Raw genomic sequence first — 22,547 nt, 5'->3', positions numbered from 1 at the left:
TGGTGGTAGTGGCGGCTCGGGAACAATACGCAATTACAAACTAATCAGACTCGGCGGAAAAGCCTTGGCGCCGCGCCAGCAGAACTGTTGAGCACAAGGGAAGGGAGGCACGTATCGAGCGAGATTATCGGTCGATCGAGTCTCTCTCTTTCTCTCTCTCCAAAACTTTAGCTCGATGATTAATTTTACGGAAGAACCGCTTAAGGTGAGGAGAGTTCATAGTAAATTAATGAAGTTCCTACCCATGCTCTTCTGGGGAGGGGCGGAAGGGGGGGGGACTTGTTGCTGAAGGTTAAAATTAATGAGTCTTTTTTTTTGTCTGTAACCGTGCGTGCAATTCTTTTTTGTTCAATTCTTCATCGACGAATTGTTATCGCAGCGTTTTGTTGGAATACTCAATTTCGGTCAGCGCGTTGATTTATTACGATCACGCGCCGTTACGCAATGTCTGCCTACAAGTCATGTCGTATGGTCGTGCAGGCAATTATCGACGATAGCGTTGTTAAAATTAGCAATCGCAGGTTAATGCGCACGCAATAATTAAGAAATTATCCGCTATGCTCGGCGCCTTGTGGCAACTGTCGTCCGCTATATGTTTGTGACGAAAACCAAAATAATGTTGTGCGACTCCGATGTTAGTCAATAATTAGCTGCGTCCCAAGTAAGCCGTAAACGAAATTCGGCGTCTGCTCGTCGGAGCTTCGAGTTTCACGCTACGATTAAGTCGAGACAGGGACGCCGTCGGCGCGCTATACTTTTCAACTTCGATCAAGCAAAGAGCCCTTTTCAATGGAAAACGTACGGTTCCGAGTTTTTTTTTTTTTCAAACTCCTCTGCCGAACTTTTTAATGAGCTCGTCGCCTTTGAATATCATTCGCCTGCGTATATCAAGTGCGAAAATTCGATATAAACCAATTTACGTACGCTCCGCGAAATGACAGTTTTGCGGGATACGATGGCGGCCTAATGAAAATGGATCAGCTCTGGCGCGTGCATGTGACTGGCAGTAGGAAATAAAGCGACAGTTCGAGAGTTGGCGCTGCGTTATTCGACGTTTTCTCATCGGCAAACTGTCCAAAGTTGGCAAAACACGATTTTCTATAGCGTTCGGACATTGGCGTGACGTTTGCGCGCCTGTACGCTCGATTAAAAACGCGCAATGCTTCCGTCTACGGCTTTTCAATAGGCTCTTTCGGCTCTTTTCGCAATGTTTTCGAGCCACTATGTCAGTGTGCTGCTGCTTGCTGGCAGCGTCGCCGCGCGATGGCGTTTGATGCATTTTTTCTTCAGTGCACTCGTGTTTGCGCGCACGCGCGCAGCGCCAGTGTAAACGTTTGAAAATCGTGTTTCAAAAGGTCCGTTCAAAAGCAGATTAACGACTTTTCTTTTTACACCGCTGACGCTTCAATGATCGAATGTGAGCAGAAAGATCGCGAGCCAGTGTACGTTTAATCGCGCAGGACGTCGCGTTTAACCCTCGCAGCAAAAGAATGAATTTTATTTGTTTTTAACCCGTGGAGGGTTCGGTATACTCCAGGGGAAAAGGAACGAGGCTCTGAGAGAGAAATAGAGAGTAGGAAGGGAGAGAGGCCAGCTACCGGCAACTTGGCGGAAAAAAAACAATTTTCTTAATGCAACAAAGCTCGAAGCTTGATAGCGCCCGGCTGGATATCAAGAAATGAGAGGAGAGTCAAAGCCACGTACAAACGGAGGAAAAAAAGCTCTTCTTCTTTCTTTACCTTGGATTTGATTGATTAGCCAAGTAATTGGATTCGACTTCGCATCATCTCTCTGAAGCAGGCCGACGCGGAAGTGGCGGTGACGATTATCCGTCCAAATCTAATCCGAAAACTGTCGGTAAATCGGGAAAACGAAGTGGTTTCCCGGTAAAACGAAAACGCTTATCTAGACGAGAGAGGAGGGAAACAAGACTTAGCCGTGTCAATTCGCAATTTCTCATTGATCATGCGTTGCATACAACAGGGACGACGGGAGAAGGAGAGAACTGAATGAGATGCTACGGCACTTCGGCGCGGCAGAAGAGCTGAAATTGGTGACGCGATCGTCGTCAGTATTATCCACGTCTCGATTGCAAAACTCCTCATTTCAGAGATAGTGCTCGCATGATTGACCTGTAATGCAAACCGCATTCGTAATTTCACCGCTCTCATACTTAACGAGACTTGTCAAATTTACGGATTTTTTGCACGTCGAGTCGAGCGCGGAGTGTAGCGGTAGCAGGTGCATCGTCTCGCTGAACCGACACCGTTGTCGTCTTTAACTTATTTATAAGCTCGCTTACGCCTGCTGGTCGCTTGGCCGTGTATCAATCCCAACTCGCGGCTGAAAGTTTTTAAAGCGAGGCATTATATTAATTCGAATGCTGAGAATCGGATGTTTAATTAGTACATAGAACGAGTACCTTTTACAGCAGTAACGCAACAAATAGTTCTGCAGGCGAGGAATGAAATGCAAAAACAAACAAAAAACAAAAAGAAACCAACGAGACGGAGGGGGCAGGGAGCAGAGACTTTAATGAGAGATATATTCCATGAAGTGCAGTCGTTATGAAAAAAGAGCCATTAAGGCTCGATTTTTAAAGGAGATCTTGAGAGAGCCGCAGCAGCAGCAGCAGCAGCAGCAGTGTGGGTGTGCAGGATTCGGGGCGGCGTCTAGTATCGAGCGTAGCAGCAGCGAGCAGAGAAAGAGAGAGAGAGAGGCAGCAGCATGCCGGGACGCATCGGAGCGGTTTCCATGCCAACCGACGACTACGACGACGAACCCTGCGCCAATGCCGCTGCTGCACGGCAGCCGCTCAAATTAAGGAGCACTTCGCGATTTCTGTGCTACCGGACACGTCTGGCACGTGCCCGCATTTGCATGGCTCGCTGCTCGAAACCTTTGCCCGGCATTCAAGTGTAAACGCTCGCTTCGAAAACAACAATTGTAATTTTGATTCACGAGAGGTCATCTAATCGCCTTGTAGGAAAGTCATTCGATTTCCCGTTGGCCGATTCGCTCCGATTGGCTTTCGGTATGGGCAATCGACGCGAAATCCAGGCTGAGGCAGTTTTGCAATCCGTTGCGATCGATAATGCGTCCGTGAAGGCGTTGCCGCTTGCCTAGGTCGACCGATCTTACGGATTAGCAAGATTTTGCTATTCCGCGTCGGGCGGCACGCGAGTCAAGTTCCGAAAGAAGCGGCTGACGGCGAATCAGATTGCGCGGCTTGGACACTTTGTTGAACTAATGAACGAAGGCAAGTTCGTGGATGAAAGATGCAGCGGTTCGGGAAAAACGGAAATGGGAGTGAAGGGAAATTGCATAATGTAACACTCAGGTCGGGGGTAGTTGGCTCCGTCGAAGGGCGGAAAGTACCAGAAGTACCGTTAGATAAGGAGAAGGAGGAAAGGAGACGGACAAGTTGCGCCAAGCCGAACAAGCGGCAGAACCGGCTCTCGAGGAGGAAGTTTTCGCGCCACGCCGCCCATTCGGCGGCTTTCATTAAAAGTTTAGTCGGCTTAATTATCAACGCGAGCAGAGGTGCGCGCGTCTTTTCATTCATCGATTTTCCGCCGGACCTCCGAGCAGCTTCCTTTTCGCGAGCCACTCCGGCCGGCGACTTCTTCGAGCACTTGTCAGACAGGCTTGTCGTGGCCAAAGAAAACAACACGTTCGCGCTCGGATTAAAGAGTTGGCGAGTTGTATACCGCGTAGGCGTTAAGAGGACAGTTCGTCGTGACGACTTGGTGTATTATCATTTTACGTTGGCGTCACAGAGTACAATGAATGACGAGGTCTGGTGTCATTTTTTTTCGACCAACGGAGAGGCCAGATTCTAAAGAGGGAACGAGAAAAATCGATGTCCGCGCACACTTTTTCCTCTGCTTATCGCTTGCTTTTTACCCACTCGTCGTCGTCGTCGTCGTCGTCGTCGTCGTCGTCGTCGTCGTCGTCGTCGTCGTCGTTGTCGCGAAGCTGCAGCAAGGGAGAATTTCCTTCCTGCGAGAACTGGGCGTATACGTCGGCCCGTGCAAGTGCTGCTGGATATAATTTTCCCTCTCTCTCTCGCGCTCGCTTTCTTTATCCCAAAAGTGCCTCTTCCTTCATCGCTGGATGTACTTTGGTTGAAGTGCTGAAAGGAAGATTGCGTTTATAACGTCGTTTGCTTTTCGCGGGCGCAAACGCGGTGGCCTCTGTGCAATGTTAAACTTGTTACCGAGCGGAGTCTCGCTAACACGGATGTGACTTTATCGACAAGTTTTGTTGAAAAGTTTTTCTGCAGATCCCGCTGCTGCGCATAGTAATGAACTTGTATATTACAACCGAAAGGGAAATGTATCCTCGATGCCATGATGTTCGCATTTGTTCAAGTCCGAAACGCGCACGAAAGCTTGAAAAGCTTTTGCTTGGACTGCATCATATTAGCTTTGTTAAGCACAGAAAGCCTTTCGAGTTCACCGCGAGCGCGCTTGTATAATAAATATCAGTTCGACAAAGAAAAGCTTACCGTTCTACTTCCTGGAACAAAGAGACAAATCACACGCAAAAGCGAGGAGGAAAGGAGAAATAAACGAGAGCGTGCTAAGCTAAAAGCCGCGTGGACTGCAGGTTTTTTGTCGGAGAGCTTTTACTGGTGGGCCGGGTACTCGAGCCCGACATATATGTATATATATAAGTATCGTGAAACGCGGGAAGCTCGGCGAAACCTGGAACAGCGCGTTCGACTTTGGGAGGGCCATTACGGGCTTAGGTGAGCATTAGCGTTTGGGATCGGCTAGTGGGTCAAGAGGCTTGGGCTCGGTTGCGCGCGATCGGGGTTACGAACACGAGAGAGCAGACTGAAAAAAAGAGCACACGACGAGCCAATATTTGCCGGAGACTCGTCTTACCTCTCGCCCTCGACTTGCAATCTACCCCATACTGTGCTCTGATTCTATATACCAATCAGGTCGAGAGTCGCCTTCTCAGCTAAGCTGAACCAGCAGTGGCTTTCCAAAGTTTGCAAAGTTCGACGACTCTGCTCGTTGCTTTAATTAGCACCCAACGAGCTTATCGAAATTTTTTGTTCAAGTTGTCGACGATCAAACGTCTTTGGCACGATAGGCCATTGAACGTATTTCGGCTGAGACCTAATTAGATGAGAATTGAAGAGCGGGGGAAAAAGACAGCAAGCCTGCTTTTCGATTAATTCTATTGTGGTATTGAGCTGCTGCTGGTGCGGTTGCCTATCAAAAAAAACCTATTCTGCCGAGAGAGCGGGGCTCCGAATTTGTACAAAATGCGCACTCCAATTACCATTCGGTCGAGAGACCCTTCAATTATTCGCACAAAATTTCACGCACACGCACACGCACACACACACACACACACACACACACACACACATACACACACATACACGCTTCAACAAATTTCAATATCGTTATTCACCATTTGATTTTTGTGTTTTTGTTACAGGTGAGTCAACAATAAAATTAAGGACGTTCCATTTGAGGCATCCGACGAAGGTTTGACTTTGTCCATATTTTATCGAAAGCGGAAAGTATAGCTTGCGCGTGTCGCGCGATAAGAAAAAAAAAATCATAAACAATCGCGAGCAATTTGTTAGCTCGGCGCGAAGATTTCGCGTTTTCATCGCGCGCCGGCAAAGCTCAATCCTGCGCACACGTTGTCATGAAAAATTCAGCGACGTCGACGTGCGCGCCGCCCGCGATAAGATCGATGCAGCCGGTTTCGCTCTCGTTATCCGAGAGCCTTTTTCTTGCTCCTGCAGCTGCTCACCCGAAGGGGGCGAAGGGGGTTACGGACGCCGTCGAGCGCCAGCTCGTCGAAGAAATTGCGCACTCCAGTAGATCGTATGCGCATTTTGAGGAGGCGCCGCGATCTAATCGAGCGCCAGCGCTACGGAAACGCGCTCGATGCGAGTGGTCGGATCGAAATTTTGCGTCGAGGAGTCAGGTCCGAGGACGCATTAAGGCAGTGACAGAAGAGGTTAATGGGAGGGGGGGGGCAGCAAGGTTCAAGTTTGCCGAGCATGTATAATCCAGAGCCGACTGTTGGCATTACCAGTTCCGTAGCCTCTCGCGAGCAGCGTTCCCTTCGACGGCCGCCACTCCCTGGGGAGCCCCGAGTGACGCGACAGCGCCAGCCCGACCTGCCCGGCACTCTTTCGTACGCGCGCGTCAATTTCTTTCTGCTTTTCTTCTCCCTCTCTGACGGCCCCTCCGCTCGCGGGCCTTCCGTCAAGGCTAAACGAGTTTTTTAAAAGCTTTCCGTGCGCGCGCCGCGTGCCGTAACGCTTCCTTTTCATCTCTTTTGTCGGTGCTTTTTTTTTTACAAGCTGCCTCGTACGCTATCGTAATCTGCGATTCACTTGCGATCAGGATGCCAGTCCGAGCTGGAAAATTAATCCGACTTCCGTAATGTAGGAGGGTGATCAAATCTGGTGTGGCTGGCGAGCTAGTTACCGACGAGGTCGGCATGCATAATTCAGAGAGCCAAATCCAGAAACGAGAATCGCAACGCCAAGCTCGCTCGGCTATAAATTTCAAGCCTGAGAATCGTATGCAACCCTCTTCCTACAAAATCATTTTTGCCCTATACTCGAACTCGATTACGTCGTTGGGATTCGGCTGGGGCAGCAACGAGAGAGGCCCGAAAAACGCGTGCCGTACGGAACAAGTAGGTCAATCGTCGTGGTCGTCCCCAACCGAGAAAAGAGTGTCCGCAGGGTTGGGAAGCATAGCTGCGCATACTCGGCTATAAATAAAATCGAGACACTCGGCCACGCGTGTAACGCACAGGCGCACGCTTCGCGAGCTGATAACGGCTTACGAGAGGCACGCGCGGCCCACATATGTCGTCGCGCGAGTATATCGAGATTTATGAGCGGTCGGTTTTTCGTTCGCTTCATATCCCCCCCCCCCCCCGTCGCATAGGCGATTCGATAATTGACAGAACGACGCTTCGCACGGGGGCGCATCGGATTGATTTTAGTACGCGCCACGGGGAGCCGTCAAGTGCGCGTTTCCCGGCGCGCGCGTGCCGGTCGATTGATCGAAAGCTCGGCCGCGCTTTTCGAGGGAATTTGGCGACGAGCCAGTGGCATTTCCAATTAATGAGGTTCGTTTCGATGATTCAATAAACGCTGATGCGTTTACGGTGGCCGTTAGCAGCTGCCAGGAGCGATTGCGAGTGCAACGTGGATGTTTGCGCGCGAAAGAGAGCTGCTCCCTTGCGACCGGCCAATCACACAAGCAAATCATAAATTCAATTAGCGCATCGAGGTACCTTGTACGCTATTCTCGGAAAGCCTCGCGTTCGAGCGTGCACAAAGGTACATACGTTCTCTAATCGCTCGTGGCGAATCAGACGACATTCATCCCACTGCGGAGTGCGCGCGCGCAAGAAAGACAGAGAGAGAGAACGAGAGTGAGCATACGTTGATCGGCTCCAATAGAACCGTCAATTAGAAGAATATCGCACGGAGTGAAAGGACCGTTAATGAACAATGAACACTGTGTCGTATAATCGAAGCTAACGAAGCTTGCCGACGTGCAATACATATGGCCGGATCCGAAGTTGCGATTCTTTGGGTTGCTTTTCAAGTTCAATAATCGCAATAACGAGGGCGGAGTGTAACGGGCAAAAGTTGAAATTTCGCGAAGTAGTTTGATCCTTGTATGCACACAGTAGTAGCGAGGGAGCAGCCAAGCGGTTAGCGCCATAAAGCCTCGTTAGTTTGTAGCGAAAGGGAGGAGGGCGTCTGCAACGAATGAAACGTTTTAATTGTTGGAAGCGAGGCGTGTAAAGTGCGGCTGTAGCTGCGCTGTTAGCGTTCCGCTTTAATGGAGTTAACTCGCGCATTCCTTGCATACACAGAGCTCTTTCTCGTGCATTAGTTTACCCTCGATAAAGAAGAAAAAAATATATATTTAAACAGCGAGGCGTTCCCCCGTCAGCTGTGAGTAAGATCAGCGTTCGAGACGATCGACAAAAGTTATAAATTTTAAGAGAAGCTGCGTTGGTAAAAGAGCGCACTGTTATAAATAAAGCAGTTCTCTCTTGCTGGCGGCTCCTTCACGGCTGCTTCACGGCTGATGCTGCCCTCGCCGGAAATCCGGCGAAGCTTACGTCTCTGCTGCGAACTGCTCTGATTTATGCCTGCTAAAATATTTTCTTCTCAATTGTCGTCTTTACAAAACCCTCGATTTCTTGCAATCCAATTGGTTTCTGAACAAACGCGCACACCGTCTGTTTAGTTTCATCATTGCATCGTTCATTGACTAGATGGCCAAGATAATGCTCTTTGCCGCTGTCGTGCGCAATGAAAAAAATTAGGCGCGCCAATGTAAAGCCTCAATTGTAGGATGACTGTTGAGCGTTACAATTTCGCGAAAGCAATTACTGTCCAAGCGAGCAATAAGAAGGAAGGATGAGGCAAGACCCTCCGGCGAAAAAAAGGGCATGCACTCGCAAGACAATGTGCGTGGGCGAGGGAGATGACACGCAGCTGTCGATTTTCCAGCTACGGCGACGCAATGAGTCTCTCGATATTCAGGCTTTTAAAGTCTCTCTCTATCTCTCTCTCTACTTTGCAGCTATTATATCACTGCCGCATGTCAATTCCAAAGGCGCAGTAGTGTCGTGTTCGCGAGCTGCTGCCCATACGAGAATAGAAGCGCGCTGTACCGTGAATTCGCCGACGTCTCCTTTAGAGAGACAGCAGTCCGCCAACTCTTCGTATAGAAATTCGCAGAGATAGCCATGGCACTTTGTCAAAGAATACATTTTCATGAGACTTGACATTGAGCAATTATTTTTCGTTGCGCGGCCCAACGTCTGTCGTGCGCATTATTATTCGCACCCACTGATCCTTCACACTTATCTTGGGATTGATGTAACTTGCATTTACGATTGCCTTGAGCCTCATTATGTTAATCTACTTATACTTGCCTAGTTTTATTTTGCGCATCTCGTTTCGGAGGAAACGATCTCCAGCATAACTGTTTACCCGTTCCCCTGCACAACGACCGCGCGTCAAAATTAGCACAAACAGCGAGCGAATTCCATCGTTTCGAGATGATTGGATACGCGACAGAGATTCGCAATATCGTTTTCTGTTTTTATTTTTACCTCCGATCGATTCGCACGCTCATTGTCCGAGGCAACGTTACGGTAGCATCAAGATGGTAATTATCGGGCCACGTCGAGCAGTCCTCGCGGAGGCCGGTGGCGTGTGTCGGCAATGCCAACAAAGTATATCGCGATCACTTCCTGCCGGTGGCTGTTTTGTAGCTCGGCCGCTCGCTGCACCTACACGTGCATTCCCGAGCAAGTTTCGCTCTCCCACCCTTGAGGCGTCGCCGTACGTGCGTCGCGCTGCGCGCCGTGCTCGTGCTGCGCTGTCTCGACGTGTGGGCCGCTGCCGCTCGGCGACTCTATATAAAGACAGCGCCGACGGCGCCCGGCTCCGAGTAGTCCGCGACACGTGCGTCCGCGCCGAACGCATCGCCAGTACTGCACACGCCCCACGTCCGTTGCTTGCATCTCCTCGTATCTTCCACGCTCACGAGGTATTTAACATCCACCTCGGTATATTGTCCACGCTCGAGCCTTCTCTTTCGCACTTGCGCCATTTCTTCTTTTGCCTTGTCGCCGTGCCTTATTTTTAGACGAATCTGCTAAGCTTGCGGCTCGGATCGTTTTTTCGCGGAGAATGTCGAGGTCGCCGGACTCGAGTCCGACGTATCGACTGGATCGCGCTAGATGCGATCAATACGCGACGCTTCAATTCCATTTGCGTAATCGATTATTATAGAAGAGGACTTTTCTTGAGTGTCGGTTCGACAATGAAATCCGCTTATTTAAGGCGATCCGAGACACCAGCCGTGAAAGTTCGCGCAAGCCGCGCGCGGAATAGCAAGCGAGTACGAAATTAGATTACCAAGATAGATTTCTAAATGTAAAGCTTTCGGCTGCGCTAGCGCTAAAAATACACGACTCCTCGTGACTAGGAAAATCTGCTCGGAAACGACGAGCGCCATTGCCGGATCGCTTCGAGGATACGATCAAAATAGTCGTGTGTTTGCAAAATTACTGGCGAATGCGCGAGTAAGGGAAGGCTCGATCGGCGCCGTTAGTCACACGGGGACTGTCGGCGGCGCACCCACGCACGAGCAGGCCACAGACGAGAGAAAGAGCAAAAAGGGGCAGAGTTACAGGCAGAAGCAGCAGCAGCAGCAGCAGGGCCAGAGGCACAAAAGTGACGTGTACCGAAGAGAAGCAGGTGGCAGCCGCAGCAGTAGCGAGGGCAAGGAGGAAGAGCTATGGAGTCCGTGCTGAAGGTAGGCCGGACGGTGAGCGGTGGAGTGTGCAGAGCCGCGGGCCTCCTCGCCTGGGGGGCCCGACGTCTTCTCGCCGCGATACCCCTCCTCGGCATTAGCTCCGAGGAGGACGAGACGTCCGGTGATCAGCCCACGGTACGATCGCACGTACCCCGCTCATCCCTTCAAACCCGCCCCCTCCCCGTTCTTTCGTTTAACTTGCCTTGGCTCTCTTGTTTTCATCTTCTTCTTAATGTCTCCACTAACTCGTCGAACCCTATGGATGCTCTGTTTGGCTTGTCGTGTTTTATTGCGTTTGCGACAAGCCAACAGTCGTCCCCTCTCCCCCTCCCTGCCCTCCTTCGTCAAGTATGAACTGGGTTTTTTTCGCTTTTCGTATTCTAACGACAGTTCCAGCATCTATGTCGCTGGAATGAGTGGTAGTGGAATAATTTACAATTGAACGGGCAGTTTGTGCTCGCTGCTGGAGATCGAACTAGCCACGGCTTACCAAAGTCGACAACCGTGTGGAAAACTAGAGGCAGTGTGCCGCGCGCTGCGCACAAAGCGCTCTCTCTTTCTGTCTCTCTCGAGATAACTCAATTAGCAGTTTCCGAAGCGCGATTATCGGGCCGTTCAACTTTAAATCGCTAATTAAGCTGGGCGGCAGCTGGACGCGTGAAAGGGCGTTGCTGTTGGCGTGAGGTGAAAGGTTTAAGCTTCGTCGCCTCGTTCCCACCTCGGGCTGACCTTCGACTTGTCGCAAACAACGGAGATCGATATCCGAGAGCAGCGAATCGGGCGGACACGCCAAATTAACCAGCGGTAATCTCCAAATCCCCAATTGTCGGTTGGGACTGCTGGGTGTCGTTGTGTTCTCACCCAGTTGCTGTGATTTGTATGAACCATCGTGCTTAGACAGTGGCTCCAATCCGTTTGCGAATGTCGCTCCTCCGTTCGGACTCTGCGACTCTGACATTGACAAGTGGTCTGCACCCAGTCTTGCCTGCGCGAGAGACTGAGCGCGTGCTTTTCGGCGATTCCGCCTTGGATAAATAGACGTCCGCCAAGCTGGAACCACCGAAAATTATTCGCCAGCTTGACCTTTCTTATATTTGCATGCACTGTTATTTCAGTTTGACGTGTTTTTTTTCTTTTTCGTTAAGTTGCTGTGCGGCTTCGACTAACAGTAGAAGAACCAATGGTTTCTTTTTAGCTGGCGTCGATCAAGCCAATAAATAATCCGTTCGATGGGTGCCCCTCGATAAGCTCGTTGTGGCTACAGCTTGACGTGGCCAAGAGTAAGTCGACACTCGACAAAAATAGTCGCCAGCGCGACCTGCGCGGCAAAGAAAAATAAAGACGCAAAGAGCTCGACGACAGCGAGGCGCAAGCTTCGCGTCGTTATCGCCTCCCTTCTAACTGTGGCGCAGTTTAATTCGTTTCCGAGCAAGTGTAATGGGCTATCTTGCGATGCTAATAAAGCCGAGTCATTCGGATCATCGGATGCATCGGATACTTATGTTGGCAAATCTTCGCGGTAAACAATCAGTAATTCAAGCTCTGTCTCCGTCGCTGCGCACGCGTCTCTTACATAATTCGACTCGTCGTTGCGTCATTGAAAAATATCTACGAAATTGCATCAGTCGCCAATTACAATCATAAACGTTAAGTAGTCTTCTCAAGCTGCGATGCATAGAAGTAGGATGTTATACCTATAAGAGTTGGCGTCGATTAATTTTCAGAGCTTTACTCGCGCCACGAGACTCGCTTGATTGCTCGCTCCCTCGTGGGCGCGAATGCTAATTCCGAGAGGCGCCTCCACCGATTACCGAGCAAATCACTCTTCCTGCTTTACATACATTGTCATTCAATGCGTGATGTTTAAACGACTCTCCAAAAGTATTTTAGCTTAAGATGCTGATGTTTTTCCTTCTGCGTAAGCTTCAACTCGTTTCAACGCTTTTTTTTCCAATTTCGGCTACTAAATACTTTTGCGCATTTTCAGTTTTATTTGTCTTTTTAGTAGGAAAATATAACCGGCGTCGTTATGAAAAATCTTCGTCATAATCACCTCTGCGCTTAAATTATTTTATGGCTCGCTGCTGAGCATCAACTGCCCACAATTTTAATCCGCAGCGCGTCAAATTATTTTACTTAAAATGTAATTTCCATAGAGTGCCCTCGACATTATTGCACCCTTAAATGAAAAATCTCCCACAAGATATATCGTGATTACACAGAAAATGAAATTACCATTTAGATTCCCGTCACACTCTATTTCCAGATAAGAGAGCTGTAGGGGCATTTGAAGCATTTCCCAAACGCCCCATCAGAGAACGCTTTGATTGTTCGTCTCTCTGGCTGGAAAAAAAAGTGAGCGCCCCCGTCACTCGAGAAGTCGTTCTCGAGATCACTCGAGACTCGCCGAGGTTTTCCGAGAAAGAAAAACTGAAAAGTCACGAGATCTTTCTGAAAATGCAATCGTTGGGCCTTTTGTTCTCGCGTCGGAGAGTTGATCGATCATCATCGCATTGTCGGGGAGCAGCGACTCGTGGGATCGATGGGCGGGTTGCCCTTCGACGTGTGCTTCGTGCACAACAGACAGACGTACACGTCCACTCACGATTGGGGACCTTCGTCCGTCGAGTGCGAGGGAGAGCAGCGCTCGGTTACGGAAAATTAGCCTAATGCATTTTTAATGCTCACCCGCCGGTGGAAGCTTGGAAAGGGGGAGGGGGGTCTTCGACTTGCTCGCCAGACGTTCGGGTTTCCCTTAATGCACACTGCGCTTATAAATAATTGCGCGCGCGCGACTGCCGTGATCCTGACAAAGCGAGAGTGTCAAACGGATAAACGGATCGGGCGATTCGTCTGTCAAAGTTGATAGTGATCGATGCCGCGCGTTATGTTTTCAATAAAATGGCGCCCTAGCTCGTATTCGCGTGAGACCGCGAGCACCTCGATGGATACGTAGCGGGCGTTTATCGAGTCGCTGTCGCGCTCCGATGCACCCTCGACACCGTTGCGCCTCGCAGCGCTAATGCACTTGGATTGTTCGAGTGGGCTGAACGAATGAGCGCGCTTCTGCTTGTCTCTTATCGGGCGGCACCGTCCGCTGAATCTGGGCGCAGTCGACACCAGGGACGATCGACTTATATGCCGTTGGAGAATCGCTGCTTGAAAATCTGCGTTTTAGCCCACGAACGGAAAGAGCTCTAGCGAATAATCGATTTGCGACCAATGGTTGAAGCGCAATTTCTTGGTGTGGTTGTGTTAGTTGGGGCATTGGGTTCAAACACGACAGAGATTGTTGCTCGTTGACGCTGACGTCTCACATTTACTTGGCTATATTTTAAAATAAGCGTATATGAACTACGCCACATACGAATGTCTGAATAATAAGAAAAAAGCTTTAGTCTGGCCAACAGCTACAAAAATATATGTGTTCGATGACAAAAGTGTGCGTACACGCGTAAACCTCAGCAGGGACTTTTATGTCCCCCACGTGTGTGCTACCCGCGTCCCACTAATTGTTAGCTCCGATTTTTTTTTTTTTTTTTTTTTTTTTTTTTTTTTTTTTTTTTTTTTGTCGAAGCCACGCCACCGTGTACGCGCGTACGGTCGATCGATATTCTCACGCACACATTGCGAAAAAGCCTTCTGGCTCGGCGGTGTGCGCGCTTGCGTGTGTTTAATTCAGCAAATTGAAAGGCCGGCTCTTTGTTCGAATTCGCCGGCTAGAGAAGAGCGAGGATCGATAGGCAGTGGGCGCGTAGCCACGAGGGGTGCCCGACGCAGAAAGAGCGAAGAGCCGCCAACCGTCGAGCGAGGGAGGGGGGGGGGGGAGAAAAGGTAGCCGAGCGTGGCATGCGCCGCAGGCTCATCTTACCACGAGTACACAGGGCCCTTTCACCGCGATGGAAAAGTGCGCGAGGAAGAATCGCATTGTTCGGTCGTTCGGGCCGCGTCGGAGGAGGTGCGAGGAAGCGCGGACGGCGCGCCTCGAGTGTCTCGTTCTCGTTCGTCGATTAACAAGAAAGCGGGAGAGTATCGGCGCGCGATCGATCACAATAAGCCCGAGGGGCTCACGGAACGGTGGGCGCAGCCTCGCGCCGGGAGGGACGATTCGTCGTCGTTTCGCGGCTCGTCGCGCGCGAGCAAGCCGGGAAAAAGAAAAGGAAAAAGAGCCAGTGGAGAGCTCTCTGACACACTGACACGCTAGGTCAGCCCCTGCTGCTGCCGCTGCTGCTCGCAGAATTGCTCCCCCTTTCGGAGCTGCACTCGACCCTACGCGCGTCTGCGTCGTCTGCGTCTGGCCGTCATCCGTCTTGCAAGCAGCTTTTATTCGAAAGCTGCCGACTTATTGGTTGCGTCCGCAGTGTATCCCTCTCCTTCATCCCGGATTACACGCGTGTCCCTCTTATCCGCTCAACGAAACGCATAGCCTCGTTTCGAAACAATATACATCGATGTTTCCTCGTTGCTCATTCGCGGCGGAAAGCCAAGGGAGCGCGAATCGTCCAATCGACCGATCGTTTCGCTTATTCTTTCTGGCTGTACCCAACGAGCATGGCCAAAGCGACGATCGCTCGAAATACCGAGTCTGCACCTTCGATACGTTTTCCGAATACGAACGCTCGACCTTCTTCACCCGAGTGCGCAACGCAACGCACAATTGACTTCGAGTCTGTGTTTATGCTCGATTGAGCGTTCGATAATGCGCGCGGATACGCTTCGAGTGCATCGTTGAGACGAAGCGTCGTGTCGCGTGGAATCGAAACGTGTAAGATTGCGCATGATATCGTATGACCGACGCGCGGTATTTTGCGCAGTTACGAGTCCGCAGGCAATGCAAGCGCGACGCAGACAACACGCGCGCTCGCGTAATTCTTGACGAGAGAAATTTAAAAATAAAATGCATCGCTCGCCGCGGCGGACGAAACCCAATATCGCGAGCCGCCGAGAGCTAGCTTGGTTTAGTGGCCTTCGCTCTCTGAACCCGAACCTGACCGTCGCTCTGGTAATCTCGATGCCATCTTCCGCGTTCCACGAAAAAGTCAAAGCTTCGCGGATGATCATCGAGCGAGATGTCTTGTTTAGGCCTTGAATTTGCGAAACGAGCAAGGTTGGTTAACGTTGTTGTGTGGGGTCGCAGGGTGGCGAGGAGGCCGAGGCCGCAGCGACAGCAGCAGCCACCCCCGAGAACAAGTCCGCCGTGAGCAGCCCCACGGAGGAGAAGCCCGAGGAGGCAGCCAAGCCCGCCGCCGAGGACGCAGCCGTAGCTCCAGCCAACGAGGAGCCGGCCAAGGAGGAGCCCAAGAAGGAAGAGGCCCCGGCCGCAGTCGCCGCCGCCGCCGCCGCCGCAGCAGCAGCAGCAGCAGCAGCAGCAGCCGTCGCCGAAAAGAAAATCGAGGTCAGTGAGACAGCCGGCGCCGCGGACGAAAGCGCTCCCACTGAGTCGTCGTCTATCACTGAGAGGAAAACCACTGAGGACGCTATCCTCCCCACTGTTACCACCGAACTATCCACTTCCGCCCCAAAGCCGCCCGCGCCCTCGAGTCCCCCGCCGACGCCGATCGATCCGTCGCCCCTGCAGCAGGCCCAACAGGTCGCGCCCACCGCCAGCGCACTCGCCGAGGCCCTCAAGCTGCCCGAGCAGCAACAGCAACAGAAAGAGGAACAGGCTCAGGTCGTTGCCGACGCCGCCGCCGCCGCCGCCGCCGCAGCGGCCATCTCGGACGCTCTGGCGCCTAGCGAAGAGCCCGCGTGCGTAGAGCAAGAGATCGTCGTCGTCGAGCGCGAAGCGGCCGAGTCGCAACCCGCCGCAGTCGAGTCAGAGCCCGAGGCCGCCTCGGCCGTGGAGGAGCAAGTCCAGCCGGAACGGGAAGAGGAAGAGATTCCGCCGCCGTTGCCCGACTCGCCGGCACCGCTCGAGCAGACCTCCAGAATCGCCAGTTTCGCCGCCACGACCATGCAGGACGAGCTCACCGACAAACTCGACTCGCTCGACCTGCTGCCGCCGCCCTCGCCACAAGAGCTCACCAACGACGCTAGCGAGATCGCCGACGAGGGCTCCGCCGAGTACCCGCTGCCCCCGCAGGAGGACCTCCTCAAGGAGGACGACGACGAGGAGCTAACCGCCCCCGTCGTCGTCGACGACGAGATCGATATCGTCGAAGGCAGCGACAGCACGGCCACAGCGCCGACGACGACGACAACGACGACGACGACAACGACGACGACGACGAAAGAACAAGAAGAGGAAGAAGAAGAAGAGCTGGCGCAGCCGGTGCTCAACGGCTTCCATCATCACGGTGACGAGCAGGACGAGGATGAACAGAGCGTCCAGGTGACTAACGCAACACAAAAAATAACTCGACACTTCGACATCCTCCTGGCATGCGATCGATTATTCAGACAGACTGAAATCCGCGCACTCGAGCCCGACGACGATTTTTGAGCCATGTCAACAAAAATCTTTTGTCAAGCGAACTTGTAGATCAAAGCGCGTCACCTATATCTCTCTTTGTCAATGAACAGTTCCGATATTGTGATTGTGCGATAGTCCCGTTTCTTTTTTTTCTTTTTTTTCTTTTTTTTCTTTTTTTTTGCTCTTGCTCTTCAAGCGACATTGTAATTTCTCCAGTCGTTTTCTCTCTATATTATCAAACAAGTGGTTATCGATTGAGTCAAAACATGGCGCAAAGAAGACTGCTTTCCACTATTACTTTTCATAGCTTTTTACGTACACATTCGAATGATTATCGACAATACGACACCTTGAATTGAATCGAGCGATTTGTAAGGCTGAGTATGCTATTATTACCGTTTCAGGCGCAATTGACTTACGCAGTTGCATGATTGTAAAAGCTCTTGTAGATTCTTAGAGTTATATTTCTGCTACTATGGAAATGTTTAATAGCACTGTTTATCGACAACTAAATTATTACTTAATTCGACTAAAATAATACAATTATCTATTTCTACATTACAATCGCTATTCTGTGTAACTAAAATTGGACATAACATTTAAGTCTTGTTATCTCTTGAGAATATCTAACAAAAAAAGAATCTATCCAGCTTCATGTTTTTTCAGTTGATAACCAGTTGAGTTTTTCAAAATCCCTGAAAGCAATTCCGATCCTTATACTTAGATTTCTCTCGGAAGTTTTATACACAGATTTTTACGACTAACGCACCGACATGTCCGAACAACAAAATAAGAAAAAAAAATGAAAAGAGGGACAATAAGTGAAGTTGATCGACATCTTTATATCTAAATAAGCTACATTCTAGGGCTTCAAGGCAGATATTTTCAACATTTTAATAAGCTACAAACACCAGTATGAACAATAAGATGCACGCGCCTGCTTTTGGGGATACGTTTGTATTGTGTATGGTGGATAGAAAAATAATATTAATGAATGAACAATTTTCACAGATCTGAGTGAAAATTTTTGAAACATTGGTGTGTTATTAGTGGGCAAATTTAGAGCCAATGGATATTGCAACATTTCTGCGGAAAAGAAAATCATTGTAAAAGTCTTGTAATGTTGTTTCTGCCCTGTCATTCCCTCTATTGACTCTTTGTTACGGACGTTATGATCATGGATATTAACAAACGAATGCTTAAAAAGACTCGGTTCATCCTGTCATTCCTCTATCCTAACACCAAAAGTTTTTCCATGTGTTGTTTTGCCTCTTGGTTTACTTGTAATCATTAACACAATGAATTATTATTAATAAGTCATTGAATTGGGTATTCAACCGATATTGATGAAATTGGGCGTTTTTTAGTATTTTATGCTTTTAAAAACTCAACAACTCTTGTGGATTCTTTTAGACACGCCTTATTCCATTAATACTGCTGTTCTTTATTTTTGTTACTAATATAAATAGCTCGAAACAAAGTCTCACTGATAGACGATACCATGCAGCGGGATTGAATTTTACACATAGTAATTTAGCATTGTTTGTGTATGCATGCTAACTGTCTCGTTCGAACCATTGCAAATCATTGAAATTAGAACTTTGAAAATAGTTGCAATCAACTCGTCAGAATTCTAATTTGCATAAGCCATTTAACTGTCGTTTCTTATTACTTGGTTTGACTTACTTGGAATGAGAGAGTGAATCACAGATTTCATTCGCCAGGGTTCAATGTGTCATTACATCATTAATCAACATTGAATATATCAACATTTTTTATTCAGTCCACAAAAGCGATTAACCAATTATAAATCGCATCATTACATTGTTCAGAGCGAGTATATTCATTGGTTATAAATTCATGGCATGATGTTTTACAACTAACATAGTTTTTTCCGGGCTAAATATAATTGTTTAGAAATTATTAGAATTGATGGAACCATTATTTCCGTAAACACTACGACTCTCTCATAGCCATTGAAAGTACAGTTACATGAAAACTAAACAATATTGAAATGTCTCGATGCCCGTACCGAATTGAAAAAAGAAAAAACAAAATAGTTCCACGGCACGAGACACATTGAATAGTTGATGTTAATATAATCGTGAATTGCATGCACGTAAGAGTGCGAAAGGAGCATTCGAAGAACGTGTAAATGATTGCTGTATCGAACGCTTACAGGAACCCGAGGCCGCTGCCGTCGTTGCTAACAACATGCCTAAAACCGAAGTGACGGAGAATGGCATCGCTGACGATGCACCCAAGACCGCTCCTACCGCTTTGCCAGCTGAGACGATCCAACCTGCTCCTGCCATCACCGAGGACGTTGCTTCAGTGACCAAGGTACTTTTTCCTTTCAATACTATGCCGCACAGTTTACACACATAAAGGCCCATCAGTTTTCGAGAAATATCGCGCATAGCCATCTTAGAAAAGAAAAAAAAAACATTCCCTTTGAAGACACACTTAAATGATGATCGCCATCAGCTTATCATTGTTCGACGAACAATGGTAATCCTCGAGACCTCTAAAATTTTGAGCCTGTGAAGACAATTGAGCGAGGGGCCATCTGATAACATTATTAAAATACACAAAAATCATTCATCTGTATGCCGACGCATTTGACGTGTGTTCATCTATAAACTTCATTTTTCAGGCTATTGAAGAAATTGACATCAGCGAGAAAGCTGTAGCTGCAGCTGTTAATGAAACTATTGAGAGTGCTGGAGTGAATGTAAGTCCGTCACCCTCTTATTTCACCATTTGCCTCTCGAAATTCTTAACTTAAAATTCCGATCCGATAGAAATTATATTTGTGGCGCGACAGTTTATCGCGTGAAAGAAATTGAAAGTGCGGTATCCATAATTTTTCACAAGTAAAGTTATGTCTGATCGAATAGATTATATCGTCCGTTTTTTAACGATATTAATTTTAAACTATTTTTGCTTCAGGAAATTGTCGCTGACGCAGTCCACGCAAACAACTTGAACGAATAAGCGCCGCTAATTGAATTGCATTTTGGGAAGAAGAAAGTTTTTTCTCTCGTTAAAACCAAAAAAGTATATTATATAGATATGTATATTTGGACCATTCCTGCAACAAAACCGAAAATGACGTTCTTTCGTTATGAGCAGCAGCAAAAAAATAAATAAATAAAAATATGAAGAGATGACGATGTCTACTAAATGCAGAACGCGACATCGCGAGAGCATACAGACTTTTTATAGTAGGCCTATATTAATTAATTATATTACGGCACTTGACAGCAAGCGAGTAGACGGGACAAGAGAATTTTTTCATGACTTCGGTCGATTTATTTTAAACGAGTTATATCATTCATACGAGCGCCAAATTCAAAGGAAACATATAAATGAAAAGCCCGTGAAAGCAGATAATATAGCGTTCAAAGGATAAACATTTAACTGAAACAAAATGAAAGACAAAGTATGATGAGCGCCGTCAAAAATCTTTTCCGGTTTTGCAAATCGAGAGTCATTGCCGATTTATAATCTATTTCGCGAGGCGGGAACATACGAGCAAGAAAGTTTTTTAATACTGGGCCGTGCCCAGCCGCAGGTTACGATGATATTGCCCTGCAGTGTAGAAATTTTAAAGTGTCATTAATTGTTATTAAGATTAATATTAATAATAAAAGAAAAGAGAGCAACATCGCGTACGGCGTTCAACTGGCGATAGAGAGGATGAAGCGCTTTGACATTTTTTTCCTTCGATCGCAAATGTGTCGCTCATCATTGTATACTCTGCGGGGAATACTCACATATGAAAATCATAATAAAATCCTATTCAAAAAACATGAGAACAAAAGACACGAATACGAGGAAAAGATGAAAACGGTGGCAGCCTCCCGTACACTACACTACTTACTACATACTGTCAGAGAAGTATGGATAAAAAGCGAGAAAGAGTAAATGTGGCAAGATTTGATTGGCGAAGATTTTTACTGAAACAAACAAAACAAACAAACAAAACGGATCGACGGACGCGAGATAGCTTGTGTGTGATTGTACGTTTGAATGTTAAATTTGAATATATGGATTAGTACGAAAGTGAGAAAGCAAGGTTAAGAATTTGATGCGGCAATGGCCAACAGCTATACGACCGAAGTATGCTCGAATAAACGCAATGAACAAAATACTATAAGCCATTACAACACGGAAATAAGACTCAATTGGGAACATGTCAATGGTATATTATTATATACTCTTAAGCATGCGTTTTTGGTAACTATAGAAAATTTTATATGTGGGCGAAAAAAACTATAACGTTGCTTTTGCGATTTTCGGTTTTCGCTACTTTTTTACTCAATGTGTAATCAATGACAAGACTGCAGGTGCAAACTCTTCCATGCGAAACATAATAAACAACAATAAAAAAGTGAGCCTACATGCTGCGAGTACACGAAATCATTCATTATAACATATGCACATCATTTATGAGAAAAAAAATTAGATAAACATAGAATAAACTCGAGCAGTGTAAGTGATGTATAATCTAGATAATAGGGTATGCGTTTCTGTAAATTCAGCGTCTATTCAACAGATCAAAAATCAATACAAGAATCTGTCACTTTTTACATAAAAAGTCCATCGTAATCTCCTTTTGATAAGCATTGTCGATTTACAGTCAAAATAAATATTCTGCATGAAAATACAAAATAATGCGAAAAAATTTTAATACTGCCAACCGAAACAAAACGTTTTCATACCACATTTCTACGTTTATACGATCTCTTAAAGTGAAGTGATATTTGAAACTAAATAACCATTAACGAGGAACTTTTTCATTAAAGCCATAGTGTAGAGATCAATATAATAAATAAAAAATGAATTAACAATATTAGAATGAGATAAAAAGAAAAAAAACCATAAAATTGCATATACGCTTTATACGTATATGCTCCCCATCTGAATTGGAATATAAAAAAATAATAAAATTCTAAGTGTTGGAGAGCGAGAGAAGAAAAGAAAGAAAGTGGAAGAGTCTGCGGTCGTAAACGTCCGCAAGAGCGGCATTGGTTTTAAAATCGATATATTATTAATTAGTAAGGCAAGCCAGCGAGAGAAAGGAGAATGCAAGAGTGAGAGAGTCAGATTGAGAAAAAGTGAGAGAGAGAGAAAGCGCGCGAGTAAGTAAGAGTAAGAGGAGTTAAAATTTAAAAAATTGTATAGTAAACCTTATTCGTAATGGGAATTTAAACATTGTCTGTAATAATATTTACAACGAAATTCACCGTTTCCTCTCGAGACGATTTTAAAGCTCAGCGACGAGAGCGAATTATTTTCATTTGCGCACCTTTATCGCCGTTACGGACGAGTAATATCGTCTTTGAGAATTTTTCTTAACCAGCGAAATGATTAGAGATTGCATGCAAATTTAGCGTCGAAAGCCAAAATCATCCAATCGCAGCATTCGCCAGTGAAAATTTTCAAAAACGATAAACGCAGTCCGCAGTATCTTTGATCAGCAGTTATAATAGTAACTAAAATATTCTACCTTTATCTATAACCTATAATAAACTGTGAAACAAGTGTACGACGTTGTATTATTTCAATCCAACTATTATGCTAATTGCACTATTCCTAATCCTTATTATGATTTCCTTACTTTTATTATTTCATATTTAGTTTTTCCTCTATTAGTTTTAACGAATAGATAGGCATATCGGTGCGCGGACAATTGCGCACAATTTTTTTAATTATACACAGAAACAAAATGTTTTCATACCACATTTCTACGTTTATATGATCTCTTAAAGTGAAGCTTA

General features: G+C 47.3%; 1 protein-coding gene across 3 annotated transcripts in view; it reads left to right on the top strand.

The window, feature by feature from the left end:
- The window catches only part of LOC131664050 (A-kinase anchor protein 200-like), a 46,842-nt gene extending 24,527 nt beyond the window's left edge, over nucleotides 1–22,315 (top strand). The window contains exons 5-9 of one of the 3 annotated variants that reach the window (XM_058934902.1): nucleotides 15,487–15,744; nucleotides 15,928–16,680; nucleotides 18,943–19,104; nucleotides 19,418–19,495; nucleotides 19,714–22,315. In XM_058934902.1, coding sequence (XP_058790885.1) covers nucleotides 15,487–15,744; nucleotides 15,928–16,680; nucleotides 18,943–19,104; nucleotides 19,418–19,495; nucleotides 19,714–19,758 — 1,296 coding nt within the window. In that variant the 3' untranslated portion in view covers nucleotides 19,759–22,315. Of the gene's footprint in view, nucleotides 1–15,486; nucleotides 16,681–18,942; nucleotides 19,105–19,417; nucleotides 19,496–19,713 lie in introns of all 3 variants that reach the window. The other 2 variants (XM_058934901.1, XM_058934900.1) reach the window with 2 other exon arrangements.
- Nucleotides 22,316–22,547: the final 232 nt, after the last annotated feature.

This window comes from Phymastichus coffea, unplaced genomic scaffold (genome assembly GCF_024137745.1).
Source record: "Phymastichus coffea isolate CEN01 unplaced genomic scaffold, Cenicafe_Pcof_1.1 PCOF00040, whole genome shotgun sequence".
Lineage (NCBI taxonomy): Eukaryota > Metazoa > Arthropoda > Insecta > Hymenoptera > Eulophidae > Phymastichus > Phymastichus coffea.
This window is presented reverse-complemented; position numbering and strand designations above follow the sequence as displayed.